The sequence below is a fragment of the Falco rusticolus genome, chromosome 7 (assembly GCF_015220075.1).
Source record: "Falco rusticolus isolate bFalRus1 chromosome 7, bFalRus1.pri, whole genome shotgun sequence".
NCBI lineage: Eukaryota > Metazoa > Chordata > Aves > Falconiformes > Falconidae > Falco > Falco rusticolus.
This window is the reverse complement of record NC_051193.1, coordinates 46,058,835-46,078,652: the sequence shown is the minus strand read 5'-3', so window position 1 is coordinate 46,078,652 and position 19,818 is coordinate 46,058,835. Positions and strand designations below refer to the sequence as shown.

At 38.7% G+C, this 19,818-nt stretch overlaps 1 protein-coding gene and 1 long non-coding RNA gene across 3 annotated transcripts in view; one reads left to right on the top strand and one right to left on the bottom strand.

The window, feature by feature from the left end:
- TTC17 (tetratricopeptide repeat domain 17) overlaps window positions 1-19,818 on the top strand; it is a 59,368-nt gene that overhangs the window by 27,015 nt on the left and 12,535 nt on the right. The window contains exons 13-15 of one of the 2 annotated variants that reach the window (XM_037395579.1): window positions 2-226; window positions 2,151-2,337; window positions 19,617-19,787. In XM_037395579.1, coding sequence (XP_037251476.1) covers window positions 2-226; window positions 2,151-2,337; window positions 19,617-19,787 — 583 coding nt within the window. The remainder of the gene's footprint in view (window position 1; window positions 227-2,150; window positions 2,338-19,616; window positions 19,788-19,818) is intronic. The other variant, XM_037395578.1, reaches the window with a different exon arrangement.
- LOC119151542 lies at window positions 15,570-19,608 on the bottom strand. Its single transcript, XR_005105454.1, has 2 exons — window positions 17,186-19,608; window positions 15,570-15,905 (listed from the first exon to the last, which is right to left on the bottom strand). It is a non-coding gene; the product is annotated as an uncharacterized LOC119151542 (long non-coding RNA).

Sequence of the window (19,818 nt, the reverse complement as noted above, 5' to 3'; positions counted from 1 at the left end):
GCCAGAAGATCCTCTATGGCTTGTGCTTAATGAAGCTGGATTGTACTGGCGTGCCGTTGGAAATAGCACCTTTGCTATCACCTGTTTGCAAAAAGCATTTAATTTGGCCCCACATGAATATCAGGACATCCCTCTGGTCAATCTTGCTAACCTCTTGATTCATTATGGTCTTCATTTGGATGCCAGCAGGCTCCTGCTGAAGGCTTTGGCCATCAATGCCTCTGAGGTAAGATGATGTTTCTTGTGTTTGTTCAGCGGTGAATGTCTTCTCCTTCATTATTTTCTAAATGAGTATTACTTACTTGCGCTTGCTTTCCTGTGCATGCAGTTCAAGTTCCAGCTTGTGATTTGCAACAGATTTTTCATTTAAATTCTTGATCATGCTGGGGGTGATGTTGGTTCTTGATAATGTAAACATGTAGAGCAGTTCTTCTAAAATAGGTGACAGACTTTTTGCCTCCCAGAAACTGTATTAGCAGCAGCAGCTCCAAAGAATCTAATCCTGGTGTTTTGGCAACATTTTCATCTAAAACAGAGGTCTGTAATGCTGACAGGATTGTATCTTGATTTTTAAAACCCTTGAAGTAGCACGTATGTCACCAAGATGTATAGACATCTTTCTGTGCCACTTGACTTTTTATCTGTACTGTTTTATTTGTCCCTAGACTTCATCTATACCTAAAGGAAAAGCCGTGTTCTAGTTGTTTGGTGACTTTACTTCCAACCTTAGATTCAGAAGGGGTTTTTGTATTTCTGAGTGGTAACATTATAAACATTTTGTAGGTTGCCACCTGTGTCATGTAGAAGGTTTCTGTTTAAACTACTGGACTGGCCAGAACAATTGCAAAAAGGAAGCGGGGGGTGGGGGTGTGGCGGGGACATATTTCATCTAGAAAGTAATTTTGGTCTTATGTTTGAGATGCTTCAGTAAGAAGTTCAAGTGACTTTTTACTGTTCTTCTGCCTCTGTAGGTAGATAAAGAGAGCACTTAAACCTGCTGGGCCACCAGCCGTCTAGCACATAAAAAAGCTAAAAGAGAATAAGCTTTTTCAATATAGCATTCAGAAACAAGTTTGCAATTGTTGGAAATGAGTTAGCTCATTTGTGTAGCAGGTAAGAGTGCAAAAATAAAAACTGTAGAAAGAACTATAGCTGAATGATGTACTTTAAGAAGAACACTTGAAAGCACAGCCTTGGAGGGGAGGAGCTTGGGGATCCTTAGGACCATGCTGTGTGAGCAGGGCTTTTCTTCAAAAATACTGTTGAGTTCTACCTCATTACAGTAATGCCTGCTCTTTTTTTTTTTTTTTTTTTTTTTCAGGCATTCTCAGTCCTGTAATACCTATTATATCAAAAAATCTGGTAGGAGAATTTGTGCCTGAATAGTATTTCCTGGAATATAAAGGACAGTAAATGCAAATCAAAATTAATTATAGCTACAGGGAGTGAAGGATGTGCTATATTAGCAAAAGCTTTTAAAAAAAAAATCCTCTTGCTCAGCTTGTACCTTTTTCTGAATGGTGTTTAATAATACAAGCTAAGATGGCTCTGAAAACTTACACGTATTTTGGTGAGACTAGCCAAAAGAAGAGGAGAGAAATATTAAGTTTTATAAAGAATTGAAAGTAAACATAAATGTGTACCCCTAAGCTGGTGTGACATTGGTGTTTTCAGTAACTTGGTTCTGTTCAAGTAAATCCTGAATACTTCTGACAAATAAAATGCATCTGTCCTGCTAGAACGCTAGTAATATTTTTACATTTTTGCTGACTTTCAATCATTCTAAAATGTTTTCTAGCATTTCAATTTAGTTCTTTGCTACTCTGTGCAGTAAGCATTACGTTTATGATGGGTTATAAGTAAGTATTTAATGCCTCATTTCAGCTTGTGTGTATTTAACAGCTGTTTTTCATTGTAGGAGGATGGAATCCTGAACACAACCTTATGTCAAAACAGCTTTTGTTTAGCACCAGTGCATCAAGCTGTTGTATCGCCATTCTAAGAATAGGCAGTCCCTGTTTAAGAAGCTACCTAAATTCTTTCCAGCCAAATTCTGGGAGAGTGTGAATTGGCAGGGGTTTTTCTTAGTTGGCTTCAATTTTAAACAGTGAACATACTTATGCTGGGGTATGTTGCTTTTTTCTTTGCAGCCCCTGACTTTTTTGAGCCTGGGAAATGCTTATCTGGCTCTGAACAACATTAGTGGAGCCCTGCAGGCCTTCAGACGTGCACTGGATTTGACGACCAAGTGCTTGGAGTGCGAAAGCAGCCTGAAGATGATCCGCTGTTTACAGTTTTATCCTTTTCTGTACAACATCACCTCTTCTGTGTGCAGTGGTAAGCAACTGCTGAAATATAGACCACAAGTGAGATAGTGTCTGTTTGCTTTGGGTGTTGCACCTCAAATTCATGATTACTCTGCTTTTTTTCCAAGGATCCTCCCTTTTGCTTTGTAGTGCTTTCTCCTTATAAGGACCAAGGTTGAGGCACTGCTTTTAATGGAAAAGTTAGTCCATTAAGAAGTTCTTGAGGATGACCTCTTAAATATCTAGAGGGCTGCCACTGAGTGCAAATTGCTTCCTGAGTGTGTCAGTAATACCTTAATAGCCTCACTGATATCTCTACTGGTAAATGAGGAATGCTGGATTCAGTATTTATGGAAGTGCATAGCTACTACTGCTGGGCTACTCGACAGCTCATTTGTATATCCCTTCAATTTTTACAGTCAGATGGATATGTTTTTTAAAGCGGAATAATTTGATGAAGAGCATTTTAGTTTTATTCCGTATCCATTCAGTATTTGCAGTGCTTTGGATGTCATTTTCTAGTGTTCAGTCTTTACAGAAATAGACTATACTGTGTCAACATTTGTTATATGGGGTCTGTGGTCACTGCTTTTAACCCTCCAAAAATCTGTAAGAATGGCTTTGAACCCAGTCTCTCCCAAAAAAATATTTTAAAATATTTGAGATGGAATGCTTTATTTTCCTTAGTGACTACTTGTATTAGAAAAAAAAAAAAAAAAACAACAAACCAAACAATACAAACAATAATAGCTTTTGGAGATGGATTCTTCTATTTCAGTGAATCCCACTGAATATTTCAAGTATTTTGTCTGTACTTGTATATGGCCAATATGCTGTTCATGAGCAATCTTGAAGAACATTTATGAGTATATTTTTTAATTCCTTCTCTCAAGTTGTTAATAAAGGGAGATTTCCGTCTAATCTTTCCTTTGTTTTTAAATGAAAACCTCCCATGAGAGAAATGCTTTTGATTTTTAGTATTGCTAGGGTTTCCTCTGAATTATTTTTTTTTCCAGTTCCCTCTCCAGCAGAAAGGGATGGAGTAACCTCCTCTGATTTAGCATCTAGAATTATGCCGTCTAAACATAGACTAGAGGCCATCATATCTCCTGGTACAATACGGATGATGCCATTATAGGTGAAATTCCAGGACTATGCCATTAGAATAATACTATTGTAGTGTAGTAAAGTGGTATTATGGCCCCACTGACGGGTTGCTTACCAACTTCCATAATGTCAGCTCTTACACTGGTACCTTTCATTGAATCTCTTAATGTCAGATCGCCCTTCTGTTAAAAAACCCAGCAGACACTCTAAGCAGTAGTGGAACTTGCACATTTCATCACAAGAGACACTTCCGCTGTTCTGGAAAAAAGAGTCAATGTTTGTTTACTTTATATTAAGATCTTTAAAAATGGCTGTAACTTACAAATTTAAAAGTGTTCCAGTCAGACGTTAATGATAGTCACTCTGTTTTGAAGTTAAGCAGGAAGTAATTTAGAAGTATGTTCACAGCACTGAGGTGATAAGGAGCAGTGGCTGTATTTGAGCACCAAAGTGATCTTGTACGTCCTTCTTTTTTGTATGCGTTTAAGGAAGAAACTTGTAATACTTAAAAATAGGCTCCTTTAGTGTGTCTGATTCTTGGCTGCTGTTTGCATTGACTCTTGATACAGGATGTTCATTTTGAGGTCAACTATTCCTGTGTATGCTGTTCAGGAAGTTCTTGTTTCTTGAGGAGAAACCCGTATCAGAAGTGCTTATGAGAAAAGTGTTATCTTTCCTTTTTTGCTAGCTTGGCCACAAGTTAACAAAGTAAGCATGAATATGTTCATCTGGTATATTGGGGTTGGTTTTGTTTGTTAAGGAATCTGTGAAGCTGCTAAATCAAGAGAGCGTGGATGTGCCTTGGCATGTTAGTTTGCTGATTAAATTTCAGTATTCCAGAATTCAAGTATTTTATTCTTTATTTATATTTTTGCCTTTTTCTGGGACTCTTCCTGTCGTAATGTTTCTTTCTTTTTCATTTCTATTTATAATACCCTTTAGGTCATCTTTTGTCTGAGTGCAAGAAACCTGACAAATAGTGTAAATGTTCTTTGTACGTTCTTGTGCAGAGTATAAAATAAACATACTGATTAATTGAAATTTGATGATGATTTGTGGTTTAAGTCAAAACTGAGAATTCAAAAATGGAAAGGTAGATTTGTCTGTCTTATTTTTAGAAGGTTTGAGAAAACACTTTTTCCCTGACTGTAAACTTAGCTGACTCGAGGGAAACCTTGACAGGCTGTATGAAAGTGAGGTTAAGTCTCCAAAAATATTTTGAGAATGCACTCCCAGAAATTACCTTTTGCACTTACAAGTATCCTGAAATTTGGGGAGTCTTCTGTTCATCCTTCAGTCCAAAGAAAACAATTTAAAAGAGATTGTAAGTTTGAATTTTGACCTTGCATATGTAATGCAATAGCATGTACAATTTTTCAGCCACTGTGCTGAACCTAAAAAAATGAAAACTGTATTTAGATGCTAATATTTAACATCACTTGCTGCACTTAAAGCATTTTTTTTAAATGTTCATATCATGTAGACTTAATAAGATTCGTAACACTACATAGTCTGCTCTTGTTTGGCTCCATGACAGACTGGAAGGCACGTTTTGATGACAAGACGCAAACTGAACACACTTCCACACACCTTTCTGAATGGGACTTTAGGTGTACAGCTAATGCAGCACACTTGTAAATACGTAGATCAAACGTATGTTTGACAATCCTGTATCACTGGATTGTTACTTCAGGAGATTTTCACAGCCTTTCAGATCATGTGTTGCTGCTTGGGGACATCTGATAACCAAATTTAGTTTGTCCTCTTGTTATTATGCACTTGATGGCGTGTCATAACTATTTATATCCTTTGAGATGGATATGTTATGCTGAAAAATTTACCAAGAAATTGGAATGTCAAATGTTGTTTCTGATTTAGTATCTTGTTTTGCGAAGTGATCATTTCATATTTCTGAAAGTAACAGCAGTAGGGCTGCCTGTGCTTTGGGTTGTAGGCCCATGTGATAGCTGGGTTTTTGCTTCGCCTGTCAAAAGTCTCTATTCACAAGAACTGAACTAACTAGCAAGACATGGAGTTCCTTGCTCTGCTGCCGTGAGCCATTGGCAGAATCCAACAAATGGTCAGTGGGAGTTACATGCTAGCATGGGATGGAATATGGGATCAAATTTCTGAATTCATATTTTTTTATAGGTTTTTATTACAGTATGTGCCTGGTGTATATTTCAAATAAGTGAAATAGGAATTTTCTCAAGCATGTTGGGACATTTGCTGTTAGCGCAGGACTTTGGAAACGATACACTAATGTTGACTTGGATGCTTGTTTATATGCTGTTCCTGTCTGTTCTGCTGCCTGGTACTTCCTTCCCCCCCCCTCCCCCCCCCCAACTTAAGGACTGTTCTACATAGAAAATTGTATTTTAAACTCAAGTCACTTCATGCATGTGAGAAGAGGAATTAAAAATCTCAGACCAACATTTTTCTATTTAACTTCTGCCTCCTATTTTGAGGTTTATATAAATGTTTTCATTGTAAAAGGATTTCTAAATTTGAAAAGGTTTTTGGTGTGTTTTTTTTCTTATGGAGGAGGTATGTGAAGTGTCCAAAATTTAGTACAACTCTGTCACCTATGACATGTATTTTAGGCAACTGCAGGAGTTCAGTCAGTTGCAGCTGATGGGGATATTATACAGCAATAGTGCTGCATTGCTACATATACCTCCGTTACTTGGACCCACAGCCACATACTGCCTTGTTCCCAAATAACTGAGAAGATGGTCGGAAGACTTCACTGTTACAGGATTATCCTGCGGTGGTCCTAGGGGTGACTTGGCCAGAGTTAAGCATGTTGCTACTGAATGATTAACTCTGAAGTTACTGGGAAGTCAGTTCCTGGAGCGTGCTAATTAGCAGAAATTTTGTTGCTTGACAGATACCTAAGCAGCCATATCTGACACACAGATAATAGGACCAAGAGACTTGCATAACAAGTGTAAAAAAACCTTAATATGAAAAAATAGCCAACTTTCAGAGCTGCAGAAATGAGGTACTTTGGCTTTGTACTGGTCATTAAGCTGGTAGAGAAAGCCAACGTTATTTTTGTCTGATACTGAAGTGGTGCATTGCCAGGATTTGTTTTGCGCACCTTTATGGCTTAAAAAATTGCAAGTAGCTTTTATAATGTAATAAAGTCTGTAGAAGAATATCTGACTGAGGCCTAAGGGATTGTTCCTTTGGCACTTCATTGGTTGATGCAAACATTCAGATGTTTTCAAGCATTATTAAAAAGGTTACAGTATACTAGAAGCATATTTTTAGTGTTGAAACATGTTGATTTGTTAATTGCTGTTGCATAGGACTTCTCCTTATGTGTGTAAACAGAATTGCTGCTTGGACAAGCAGAAGTAATTTGTACTCAAATTTTTTTTCATCTGACTGTAAGCATCTCCCTCTGACAGTTCCACTTCATTGTGAGTTCACGCACTTCACGTTCTTTTAGACAAGATCAAAATTCAAAATCTTAAGCTTTATTAATAGACTGGTATTGAAAACATGGAAGCCCAACTTGCTTCAAGCTTCGAGTTTCTTTACTCTCACTGTCTTTCATTACTTGGCAGGACAGTGCTTTTACAAAGAGCTTTGTGCTGCTCTGTTGGAAGTAGAGGTAGTGCGAGTACACTGTAAATGTATGTGCCTGCCATCAAGATAGAGGAATGCTTTTATGTAGTGAGTGTGTATGTTTGAAAGCAGTGCATGGTTCCTTACTTTGTGACTTAGTTTTGTAATACATACAGCAGTAGCTTAATTATCTGCTTTAAGTATGGTTTTAGTGCCCTCTTGTGGTATAAATACCCTATAGCACATCAAATGAAAAGTCTTATTTCATGTACTTCCTCCTAAACATGGGGAAAAGGCATTTGATCTTTTAAGTGTATGGATTTTCCTTTGTCCCCCAGCACTTAAGTTCTTACCAAGTTAATAAGCTTAGACCTTTAAGCAAATTGACCTGAAGAGGAGAGGTTGACCTGAAAGGAGAATCTGTGCTTGAAACTGTAATAATAAGCTTATGGAAAGATTAAATAAACATCACAGTTTAAGCCTCTGACTCTAACTTGACAGCTGCAATCATTTTGAGTTCCCTATTGCAATTTCAGGTACACAAACACTTAAGCAAAAGCGTCACATACATTTCCTTTACAATAGTGTGTTAAAACATAAAGATGTGAATGTGTTTTTAAATGTACTTTTCACTTACTCAGTGATCCCCTACAAGCTATGACTGACTTGATCGTCCCAGGCAGGGGCTACGGAATTTTGTTCCCATTTGCTATAGCATGAGGTCCTTTTGGAAGTTTTTATCATAATAGCATTTTAGTTTCCTCCTTCTCAAACTGCTGTATCTTGTTTCTTCAAGGAATGCTCATCACTTAGTAGGTAGGTGGAAAGAGGGGATATTTACTCTTGTGGTAAAGGATGTTGCACTTAGCTCAGAATTTAATCTTGTTTTAGTTGAAGCAGGAGGCTAGAATCTATACCAATTGTATGGGATTCTGAACTGAACACTACTGTATGTTTGAAATTCAGCTTTTTCTTTCATTGACCTGCATATCATGTAACAGCAGAGTTCATGAGTGCTCCCAAGCCTTATTTAGACTACCACAAATGTTAGTATTCTTATTTATCCGATTATATTAATGAAAGGGATGGAATCTATGACCGCTCGTTTCTCTGTTGCTTTTACTCTCTCACCATTGCCATATGGGAGAGTTCATCTGTATAAACAGAAGAGTCAACCCAGGCAGGGCTTTTGAACAAACAGAACTCTATGAAGCAGGCAAACAGCTTGTCAAGAGCTCTCAAACGCATCATGATAAATGTTTGCATTGTCATTTAACAGTAACATAGAGAAAGCGGGTTCTGACTTAAACAGTAGCAGTTCTAAAGTCAATGTTACAATTCTAAGTTAAAGAACCCAGTTGCTTATTTCCACCCACTACAGGCACATGTGTGCACCCACATGCCTGTTGTTCATCCTGCAGGTTCCACCTGGGTTCTGAAAATCAGGCTGAGTTCTTTTTCCCTCCAACATTAGTGGAGATCATACCCTGTCAGTCCAACTGAAAGATCTGTTGGTGGTACACAAGTGGAATCTAGGTCACTGTATTTGGGCTCCGCAGCGCTAAGTGAGTAAGCAGGAGGGAGATACGGAGAATGAGGCAGACGTCCCTAGGGAATGGGGGTGTCAAGAGATATCAGATGTGCCTCTGACTGGGAGATCCTGGAGAAATCTCTTATGAGAATGTGCTCTATGGGAATAACTTGACCCAATTATTCTTCCAATTTTGTGCCACCATTTCTGTACTGCTAGACCAGCGAGGGAAAAAGCAGTTCCTACCATCCACCTTTCCTGCAATAATCACAGCATTCCTAGGATTTTAGTGCTATGATCTGGCAGTTGACCAGGCGCAGGCTTTTTAATGCTTTTTACATTTTGATTTGCTGTCTGCTGTATATATCAGTTTTTTCCTTGAAAAGTCCTTGACTAGTGTCTCTTGAGCAGCTGAAGGAATTTGAAAGTGAAGGACCTGACCCTGCCAAGCTCACATTGGAACCTGGCTTTCCTTTCCAAGCGCCATGTATTTTTCTTCTCAGAACTGTGCAGGGATGTATAGATTGGGATTCTTAAATTTAAAAATCAGAGAATGTGGTACTCTATTGAACATGGCATTTTTAGCTACACCAGTAGTCAAAAGCTGTACACCCATTGCTCGTACACATTGCTTCTAAGCTATTGCTTGCAGGAAAGCTGTTATACATCTTAAAGGTTTCTGTAACCAGCAAACAAAGAATGCTGTCTGAAGTATATCTGTGTTGTTCAAGTATCATTCTCTTGTGGTTCTTAAACATGCTAATGGGTGAATTTGGTCTGCAGCTTCTTTTTACGCTAATGTTAGGGGATTTCTTTACATCATGCAAAGTCTGTCTTGCTAGCTTACGCACTTACTCTGCTTATTTACGGCAGTGTACCTAACAACTTCTCCCAACAGTCATCAGTCTCACTTCGCATCATGCTCTGTTGAGGATGGTATGCCTGCAGTATTTAGTGTTCTGTGTTTATTCTGTCTTTTCCCAGGATCAGAAGGCCACACACAAGCTAGTACAGGAAGGAGAAGAAAGTCATGGTCTCAGCTGCGGGAGTAACTGAGAAAATGGAAATAGCACAGCAGAAGGGAATTTAGAGTTGTAGGAGAGCTCAGTGAGAGTTTACTGATGCAAAACTATTAATATATGAAGGAAAAGCAGTATAGTATTAAACTAAATATAATATGACGTTTCCCGTTTTTATCTGCCTTTATAGTGTAAATGATTCTTCATGATATATTATCTGGATCCTTCAGTTACTTCAGCATAACTACATGCTCATGTAGGAGGAGGAAGATCATCAGGGGTTAGAATGGAAGGGAAAAAAGGGTTCTCTTTCCAACTAATTTTTTCAAAATCAGATACCTTCAGTTATCAGACATATTAACATTTCTCTGCAGTGTTTTTGGTGCTTTTTTTTTTTTGATAGGAATGTAGATAAAATTAGACATATTTGCTACTGTCTGTGTCTTTATTTCTTTTCAGGAGACTGCTTTTGCCAGTGGCAGTTTCATGCACATAGCTGCTAAAAATTCTTACTCAACCTGAATAGTGTGCACTGCCTGGAGCTGGACCTTTTTAAAAAGATCCAATAACTGCATGTGTTTAACAGCCTTTTTAGGAGGAAGAGTAATTCCCCAGCTACATCTCCAGGAAGATGTAGTTGCAAGGTTGCAAGAATGACTTCATAGTAAAGCTGTACAGTCTGAATTAGTGAGTTGGATAAAGCACATTTGGAAGAGAAAGGACATGTGGCCCTCGCATATGGGAGGACTGACAATGCACAGTTTAATGTCATGAACAACTTGCCAAGACCTTGAAGGCTGTATTCACTTGGCTTAAATCTGAGAACTTGGAAAGTGGTGATGTGTAGCCTCAGCCTGTAATGAGTCATGTTGAGATTGTCTCAAAGCAGCATGCGATGCCATGTGCTCAGATTGAAATGAGCACTGCATGCTGAGCCGTGGAGTGCCAGGCACTTAACTACCTCTGATCTGTCTACTTTATTGATTTGTTATTTCCTTTTAAGGTTGGTTGCCTGATTCATGTGAGTTTGCGTTGTGCTCCGACTGTCCTCAAAGATTTAAATCTATCATCTGTTTTGGCTACTAGTGACTGGAAACCAGGACAGTTCAGAGTTTCCCTAGAGGAAGAGATTGATGCTTCTTGAATGCGGCAGTTCTGGGGAGAAAAGACATTCTTCCAAACATTCCTAGTCTTTCTGCAGGCACTATTCTATAGCTTTGTACTCTCCTGGCAGTGTGAGGAGAGTATTGTCCTGTTGAATCCTAAACTAGGGTGGTTGGCAGTATTCTTGTCAAACTTAACCTTCTGCAGGTATTCCTTACCTGGACTCAAGAAAAGGCTAGTCCACTTCTTGTTCATCACTCCCTCAAAACCAGAATTGATCTTTTTATCTCACTTGCAGCAACAACTCTGCTTCTTCATGGAATTATGTAAAATGTGGCCTGTCAAACAAACTGCTAAGCACTTAAAAACTGTCTTGGATTTATTAGGGGCATACCTACTGACCAGTTAACACATTCTTTGGCTGTTTGAGTGTGTCAGTGTCTCTGCTTTAATCTCCAGTTAGGAGGAAGACTGCATAGATATCTATCCAAAAAATATCTACAAAATGTCATGGATCAGGTCTGAATATTAGTATGCTCTTGTTGAGCAGTATGACCTAGTAAAGACATACACAGATAAACATAAATACAGCCTATCAAAAATATTTTCTTAAAATAAAAAATATGAAATCAGGACCCTGTCGAATGCTGTTTAAATTCCGATATACGGTGCAAACCTTACAGACAGAGTAGTAGTCAAAAGATGCACACATAAGGCCCTTAATTGGCTTTATAGTGTCAGCCTGCTATGTTGAGGGATGTGGAAAGAAAGCTAACAGTAATTTGTAATAGTGTTAGTGAACTGTTGTAGAGTTCAACTTCATGATGCTATTTCTTAGGAATGGGTTACTCTTGTACTGAAAGTCCCTTTCAAACTTGAGTTCATAGGTACAGAGTTGCTCTCCGTTGTTCTTGAGTTGTAGAATCTAACAGGATCTAACAAAACATTTAATGTTTAACATAAGAAGAGGTATGTGGCTTACGATGGAGGAAAGATCAGAACAAGCGCAAAACAAATGCAGGCCACTGTTACCTTTGCTTATGCTAGTGATCCTTAATCTAAGAATTTCCATAGCTTAATCAGAAACGGGTATCAGAAGTGTGTTGTGTGCAAGGAACTAAATATTAGTCATTTGATATTTATAGCATACATTGTACCGTGATCTACTGTGGGTGAGTATTTATTGTTAAGGAATTAATGAGAAACTATTTCCTTATCTGACAGTAAAAAAAAAAAAAAAAAGGCACATAGGAGGAGTCACTGAGGACAAGCCTTGTCTTCAGAACATACATGTGATTTGTTTTTCTACCGCGCCCCCCCCCCCCCCCAAAAAAAAAAAAATCAAGCTATTTTTGAGGCACAGGCTGAAATTCAGACTGGAGTGCTATTCACCTTCCTACTTTTATCTGCAGGACCAGGGTCCCCTCAAAGAGACATTTTCTAGTCTCTCTTATCCACTGGCAGGATTGGAGAGTTTAAATTTAGGTGTTTAAATGTTTCAGTGTTTTGGGCCCTATTACCAGGCATCATAGAGCAAGTTATTGCTTTTAGATGTGCGTCATTAGAAAAAAAAAAGAGCTCCTATTTTAGTGGGTGGTGAGGAAGGAAGAGAGTGAAGGCTTTAGGAGTCAACCTCTCTGATTTCCCCTCCCCGTTTTTAACTACGGAAGAGGTGGGGGGGGAGCGGTTGACATTTTCTATTCTGTTATAAAGTAGCCTACTGAATTCTTCAAGATGTTTTGCATGCATGGCCCTTATTAAACTGCATTGTGTTCTAATTTAAACAGGTTTGGCTTCCTCTAAATTTTTTCCATGTTTTATTTATCTCCTCTTTATATTTCACAAGGAGAACTTGTATGTCTTGTTCACCAGGGACTGGTCTGTTACACAATGGTGAGGCATTTCACTTAATGTGAACAAGAAATCTGGTTATGTATTGTTGGCATTTGTATGTTTTAAAAGGTTTAATCAGAACTGTTGTAATAACACAAATAAATAATCTTGAAATCTATAACTAAGCCAATTTAGAGGCATCTTTTGGCTACAAATCAGATTTTAAAACTACTTCCCTATCAGTGAGAACAGTTGTTTTACTATGTAATCCTCTTAATTGAAAACCTGTTGTTGGAATAAATAATTATAAAAAGAACTTTTATATGCTTCGTTTTGTGTGCTTGAGTCTAATAACCACATAAATCATCATCCTGTTGTTTGCTGTGCATCAAACGGAAGCTTGTTATGTAGTACGCTCTTCTTACTACTCAATTTTGAGCGTGCCTCTTATCATCTTTGAAGAAAGGCCACTGACCACTCATCTAAGGGAGGAATTTAGAGAAGAGGTAGGAATTTATGAAAATCAACTTTTAAAATACTTCATACTGCTTTTCATTATTTGTTTACTGTATTTAGGTTTTATTTTTCAGTTAGCAGTATGTCCTGTCCTTTGAAAATGTTTATTTTTGTCCTGTAGCTTCCAGTTTTGCAAAGGAGGGTCTATATGAAAGAAAAAAACCAAAAATGAACAGTGTTTCTGTGTGGGGAGAAAACACACCAAAAGCTTAGTCTGAATTTTGAACACTACTCTCATTATCTTCTGCCAGTACCCATATTGATATTTAGCTTTAAAAACTTGACCAGAGATGGAACTTACTACAATTTGTCCTTTGCTGTTCCAGAATAGTAGCATAGTAGCTGTGATGATAGGTGGGATAGTAGATACTTTTTTTTTTTTTTAAGTGATTTATCCAGTGTGTTGCAACTGTGAAAGGTACCAGAGGTACGCTTGTGTTACGGTTACAGAGCTTGGTCATGCCTTGTTGAAACCAGCAGTGATACTGTTGGGCTCAGAAAGAGCAGACAGACTGCTGCGTGTTTGGCTTTTCAAGTCTGCAACAATTTTATGCTTCTGCCAGTGTAGGTTGTCCATCTGCTTTGTATCTTTCCTGGGTCCTGTAGTGCACACTGAATATGTAGTAGGACTTGTGTATTTCTCTTCAGTTAAATACAGAACTATCAAACATTCACCAGTGAGTATTGCATAGCCAGGTAATTGTAATTAGGAACTTTCTTCTCCCTTTACTTCCCTGCTCCGTTTGTTATTTTGTTGATCTTTTTCACTAAAAATAAAGTGAGAACTCTTTGGTTGATTGGGGGTTTGGTTTTGTTTTTTTTTTTTACGTGTGTGTGTGGAAAGCACCAAATTTTCTTTGGTATTGCTTCTAGAGCACAGTGCTGTCTTGCAGCTCAGCAGTTTGGCTTGTGACCTTTGTAATGTTTTTGATGACAATCCTGTTCAGGCCTAAGTGGTTTGCAGTTTCTGCTTTCAGAGCTCAGTCATGGCATTCATTTTGAAGTGTAAATATGTATTTATTCAGGAAAATAGTAAGAAAAGGAATCCATGAATTTTAGAGCAAAATCTTCATAGACCCATGTTAATTTGTAACTAAGGTGAGCAGAGTAGCAATAGCTGCTAAAGATGGGTCTCTTCTCCAGTTAACGCTCATTCTATTGCTTTTGAAACTCATCTCAAAATAACTGGCGTGGATATTCTTTTTTCCCTTAAAAATGCTTTGCAATCCAATAGCTGTTCATGTGTGATTGCAATAACATGGTTGCTGTTAATGTCTCACAAGATCTTCAGAAAATTACCATGTTCACCTTGAAACATTGAGGTAATTTTGGTATGGAGTGTGTTAATCATCTGTGTAAACATTGCCATGAAAGTCAAGCTCATGTTTTATATGTTGTCTGAAGGATGGTCTCTCAAACAGCATTTCCCCATAACTACCCTGGCTTGTTAATGTCACATCGCAGTGAAGTCACCGAGGTGCAGAAAGTAAGACAGTTCTTCAGGTGCTGGTTAGGCCCAAATTTTGATGGCTGAGATCCCAGTAGTTTTAGATACACAAAACTGTTTCAGTAGGTGAGTTCGTTCATTCCGAATTATTTCTGTAAACCCTGGTAAATTATATTATCTGTGACATGAAGCACTGAACGAGACTTGTTCTATAAAAATGAAGGGTGACAATATGCTGGTTTTCAGTTTTAATTTCTATAATCAGTATATTTTAGCCTCATTTTAAATACGCAGTGGGCACTCCTGCAGTTTTCACGTGACCTCAGAGCAGTACTGTTAACACGTTTCCCTGTGTAAAGTGGTAATACACCACCCCTTTGACTCCTGTCTATCTGCATCTGAGTAAGCAGTGACAAGCAAAAGCAAAAAGAAGATTGCTAATTGATGCACTGCTCCTGAAATGTCTGTAAATGAGACTATGCATCTGCAGGCAGGGATTAAAACCTATTTCCGTTAAGCCCCAGTGATATATCATTCCTGCTATGAAAAAAAAGAGATCTACCTTTGCTGAATTTATCTGTGGGCAATACTAGTTTTGAGAGTGCATCAAAAAATAAGTAGTTAATAACTCCTGTTGGCAGCTTGGTTTCAGTTTGTTCTGTGCTCTGACAACCGACTTAGATGTGTATTAAGTAGAGTTCTGTCTTTGCATTGTTTAACTGTAAAGGGGCACATCACTTAAGTGACACTTAGCTCCAGATAACTTGCATTTTGCATAACCCAATGCAAGTCACTGACTACAGCAAGTCATAAGTCACTTGACTCCTGTAATCATTCAAGAGATAATCCAGCTCTGCTTATTCCAAGTGGTAGGAAAAAAACAGTACCTGGTACCAAATTTTAAATGACTTGACATTTGGTTTTGAAGCATTATTCTGCCATTGTAATTTCTAAGTAAGTACCAGGAATTTAGTTTGTCTCATCATAAGAAGCTCAGAGCTGATAATTTCTTAAACCTAGTATGTTGGAACATGGATGGTGGACTTAGGAATGTCATATTTCGCAAGCTCTGTACTGACAAAGAATTAAAAAAAAAAAAGAAATCAGTAAAATGTGCTAACCAAAGACACTTGGAGATAATTTTGCTTTTTATTTCCAGCGCTGTTCCAAATCATCTTAAGTTGGTGTATAGGAATTGAACAGTGGAAATACTCAGTGAGGCCTCATTCTCTCAGCCAGATGGACCACAACATGCAAACAGCTACAGTGGCAGTTAATTTAGATTTTGAAAACTATCAATACCCTCTTTAATGGTGAAGTTTGATTACTTTCAAGACCTTCCTCAAGGTGCAGCACTTCCATGCTTCTACTGCGGGAGTTATTTGTTCATCTTTCCTCTTTTCCGTACTTTTCACATTTCTTTCCTTGCTTTAGGTAAGCAGCTTTCAGTCTGAGGCTGGAGTCACCTAAATTGACAGAAGTTTGCTCTTAAAAAACAAAACAAACAAAAAAAAAACCCCCAACTAGGTGGTACCAGAAAAGTTTATATTTAATAAGGGAAGTTCAGAATTGTTTCCAAGTGTGACTTTTCTGAGAAATGTAGCAATATGAAGTATGGTTCAGCATAAATACTTGTCTCTTTATAGATGGAACACAGGTCTTCCATTTCAGTTACTGCATGGCTTCTTCCTAGCATTTCTTCCTTCCTTGCTACAGAAGTCAACACTCTGGGTGTTTATTTCCTTTCACTAAGTGGCTTTCAACTTCAGAGTTTGGAATCATCCAACTCCTAAACAAGAACTTAAAGCCTGTCTTTCTGTTAGGGGTTTTTTAGCCCTGCCAACTGCAGTGCTTACCACAGCTTTGGTTGACATTTGGGAGGGGTCCTGAACATCAAGAAGGTGGTTGATGGTAGATGGGATGAATGATCTACGAGATCTTTTCTATATTTAAAATGTCTGTGTGCGCTAATGCTGTACAGGTGCATTCACATTGGCCTTAAAAATTTATGAACAACAATATGAGAAAGAGACACCTTTAATATGTAATACTGTGTTCTCCTTTTAATCTCCAAGGTATCAATGCTTCAGTTTAGAGTTTGTACTTGCTTTTTTTTCTCCAATGGATTTGCTTTATAATTTAGGAACTATTCTCTTCTTCCCCCCCTCCCAATTTCTACGCTAACCTGGCACAATTAGACTATTTATTTGTTATTTACATCACTTAAATAAAGGCCCAGGCACTCATGTTGTGTCATCATCTCTGTAGCATCTTTGTTCCACTTCCTGGAACTTAGTAACCAGGTCTCATAATACACAAGGCAGGACAAACTGGTCCACTTTCCTCTGAGCTTTCTTAGCTCTGCAGAATCAATAGGAAAAGTGGCACCAGCTACTCTCAGAAAATAAATGAGCAAGACAGGGATCCTTCTCTAGTAAGTTTTCAGGATGGGGTAAGCTGTATTGATTGAGTATTATGAAGTAATTTTAGACTTCCAAGTTTTGTAGCTGCGGTATCGCTGTGTCAGGACTTTACACCTAAAATTCACATGTGCGTATTTAGATAACCAGAATGTATGTGAAACATTACTAAATGATCTTCAGATGAGCATTTGTAGGGTGGCCGTTGTCCTTCACACTGCTAAGGTGCTTGGAAGTATTGCAATGATACAACTAATGTTCTGCAGCTGGTGAGCATACCTGGAGTGTGGGGCTGTGGTGTTCCCTCACTGGTATCGTGCTCTTACCTGGCGATGTTGCTGATACAAGCTGTAAAGTTCTGACTTGCCGGGTCTGGGTACCACCACCTCCATGGAGCGCTCATCAGAGATATTAAACTTCCATTGGTTTTTCAGCCAGCATTTTTTTTTTCCTTCCAGCAACGTCAAGACAACTGAAAACAGCAATTCAGAAAAAATTAGGCCACTCAGGATTCTATATATAGCAGCTCTCAAATCCCAAGAAAGCCAGTACTCTCATCCAGTCTGTTTTTAGCTGTCAGTGTTTATAAATTAATGCTAACAGAGTTGGTCTTAAGTAGAATTTTAAGTCCCATCATGTTGTTTTCCTCCTGCTTGCTGTTTCCAGCTTTTTTTATCTTTTTGACATTTTTATTTATAATTAAAAATAGTTGTCTGTTTTGCATTCCCTTTGCTTTTTGTTTATACTAATGATGAGTTGACTTTCAGCAGAGGGGAATGGTGGTCATCACATTACTGAGAAGCACCTTGCATTGAAACCAGGCTGGTTTGATGTCAGGCAGGGGGACTAGTTCCAGCTTTAGGGTTCTGTGCACACCAGTTCTCATAAATTAAAAATTAGGATATCCATATAGTGAAGTGATTATGTTACATTTTTTTAATGAAACCAATTATTTTTTTGTTGGCAGCATGAGGGAGGTGGGGAGGGGATTCAAGAGAGTCAATGACAGAGTGGTAAAGGCAGAGTATAACTGAATGACATGTTAGAAGAGTTTATGAAGTTAACTGCTTCTGGTTTATATATTTGCTCATAAAACAATGTTTAACTTTTTATATGCAGCAGAAAAGGTAGGGCAAGGAATAGTTTTCACAGAGGGTTTATGAATATAGTTTGATTTTGGTGACGCGCAGCAGCCTCCAGAAAATACTGGCCTGTTTCTCCTCCAGAGATGCCAACTGAGTGCTCACAGGCACAAAAGTGGCGAGCATACAGCAAAGAGCATGGTTTTGCTTTGCTGAAAGTGGTGGAACAAGTTGCCCTTACACAAGAGTTACAGCCATCCTCTTGGCCCGCTGGCCTGATGAAAGTGCGTGACCTAAAAATATTCTTTTGTAACACGGCATCATTGTGTGGAGAAGAAAGGAGTCACTGATCTGCTTGATTCATACTCTTCATATTTTGTGCTGCCGGCTGAAAAAAATAATGCTTTCCATATGCATGGAGCAATACAATTTGCATTCATGAGGGTAGAATGGGGAACGTACTTGAGAATCTTGCATTTAATTTAAGCTTTCTTTGATGCGCTATGTGCTGCTTAATTCATTCGTGTATGTATGCTATTTTCACTCACAAGTGATTGAAATAAAGGAGGGGGAGGGGTCTGAGAGAGCAGCTTGGTACATGGATTATGTTTTTGTCTGTGGTAACAGGCTTCCCATGCGATGGGAGGCAGATGTCCCTGTCCATGTCTCAGGCTCGGAGCCGCGCGGTGGGGCTCAAGGCAGCTCCCAGCCTACCATGCCAGTGGAGAGGCCTGTCCCTGCCTCTGTGGCTCTGGGGGCTGGCCGAGGAGCAGCTCTCCAAACACTTCTTGCCCTGGAAGACTGGCAAGTGGTTATTGTTAGAAAATCTGAGATCTCTAGTTAAAACTTATTTGAGATTAAAAATATTGCTGTGAAGTTGGAGGTGGCTACCCTTTAAACTCTCTGAGAGCTTAACAGAATCCCACTGAAGTGTGCTCAAAGGCTAGTGTTGAAAGTTTGTACAGTTTTTTGGGTGGTTTTTTTACCTGCTCATTATTGGTTCTACATTTGGATTTTTCCAATGTTACTCCTAGGTCTTTGCATTTGGTGGAATGTGAGCCAGTAACCTGACCACAGAATTATAGACGTTAAATTTTCAGCTGAACAAACGTCTGATTTTCGGCACAGATTAATACTCGTAGCTCTTGCCTGTCTATTTAACAAGCTGGTCTTACCTGTGTATTGTCTGTGGCTGGCACAGAAGGTCAGAGCCTGGCAATCCCATATCCTGCCTTGGCCCTTTTTCTCTTGCGTGTGAGCATGGTGAGCATGATGGTGTCTAAGTGCAGTTTGTACAGCAGGCAACCCCCACGTGTGGTGTGTTATCAGTAGAAATATGTCTGGGGGATGCTCATGGGGAGTGGCTACCAGCACACAGTCATTTCCTGTGTACTATGCAGCCTTCCCCCAAAAGATAACTGATTATTCTTTCCTTAGTTGTTCACAGTATATACCTAATACCATCGTTCCCTGTAACTTTTTTAGATGATTGGCCTTGTCAAGAGGCAGATCAGCTTTTTTTAATCATTCAATGCAGCCTTTGATACCTTGTCGAATTATTCTGTTAATCCATGCAGAGAAAACTGGAAGACTGTAGTTTCTGCAGTGCAGCTTCTGTGCTTCTGTCCAGGAGGAGCAGTTTTATATCATGTATCAGTAAATTTCTCTTTTTCAGGCCACTGTCATGAGAAAAATCCAGATGGCAGTCACGACAAGGAGAAATACTTTGATGACCACTATGAGTCAGTTACAGCAGTGGCAGAAGGACAGTCTGAGGGAGGTACAGAGGATCCAGAAGTCCTTACTGAGAGTTCAGCAAGGGATTCCTCCTTCTTGAAACTGGAAAGTAAGCCAACCTTACCAAAAAAAACAATGCT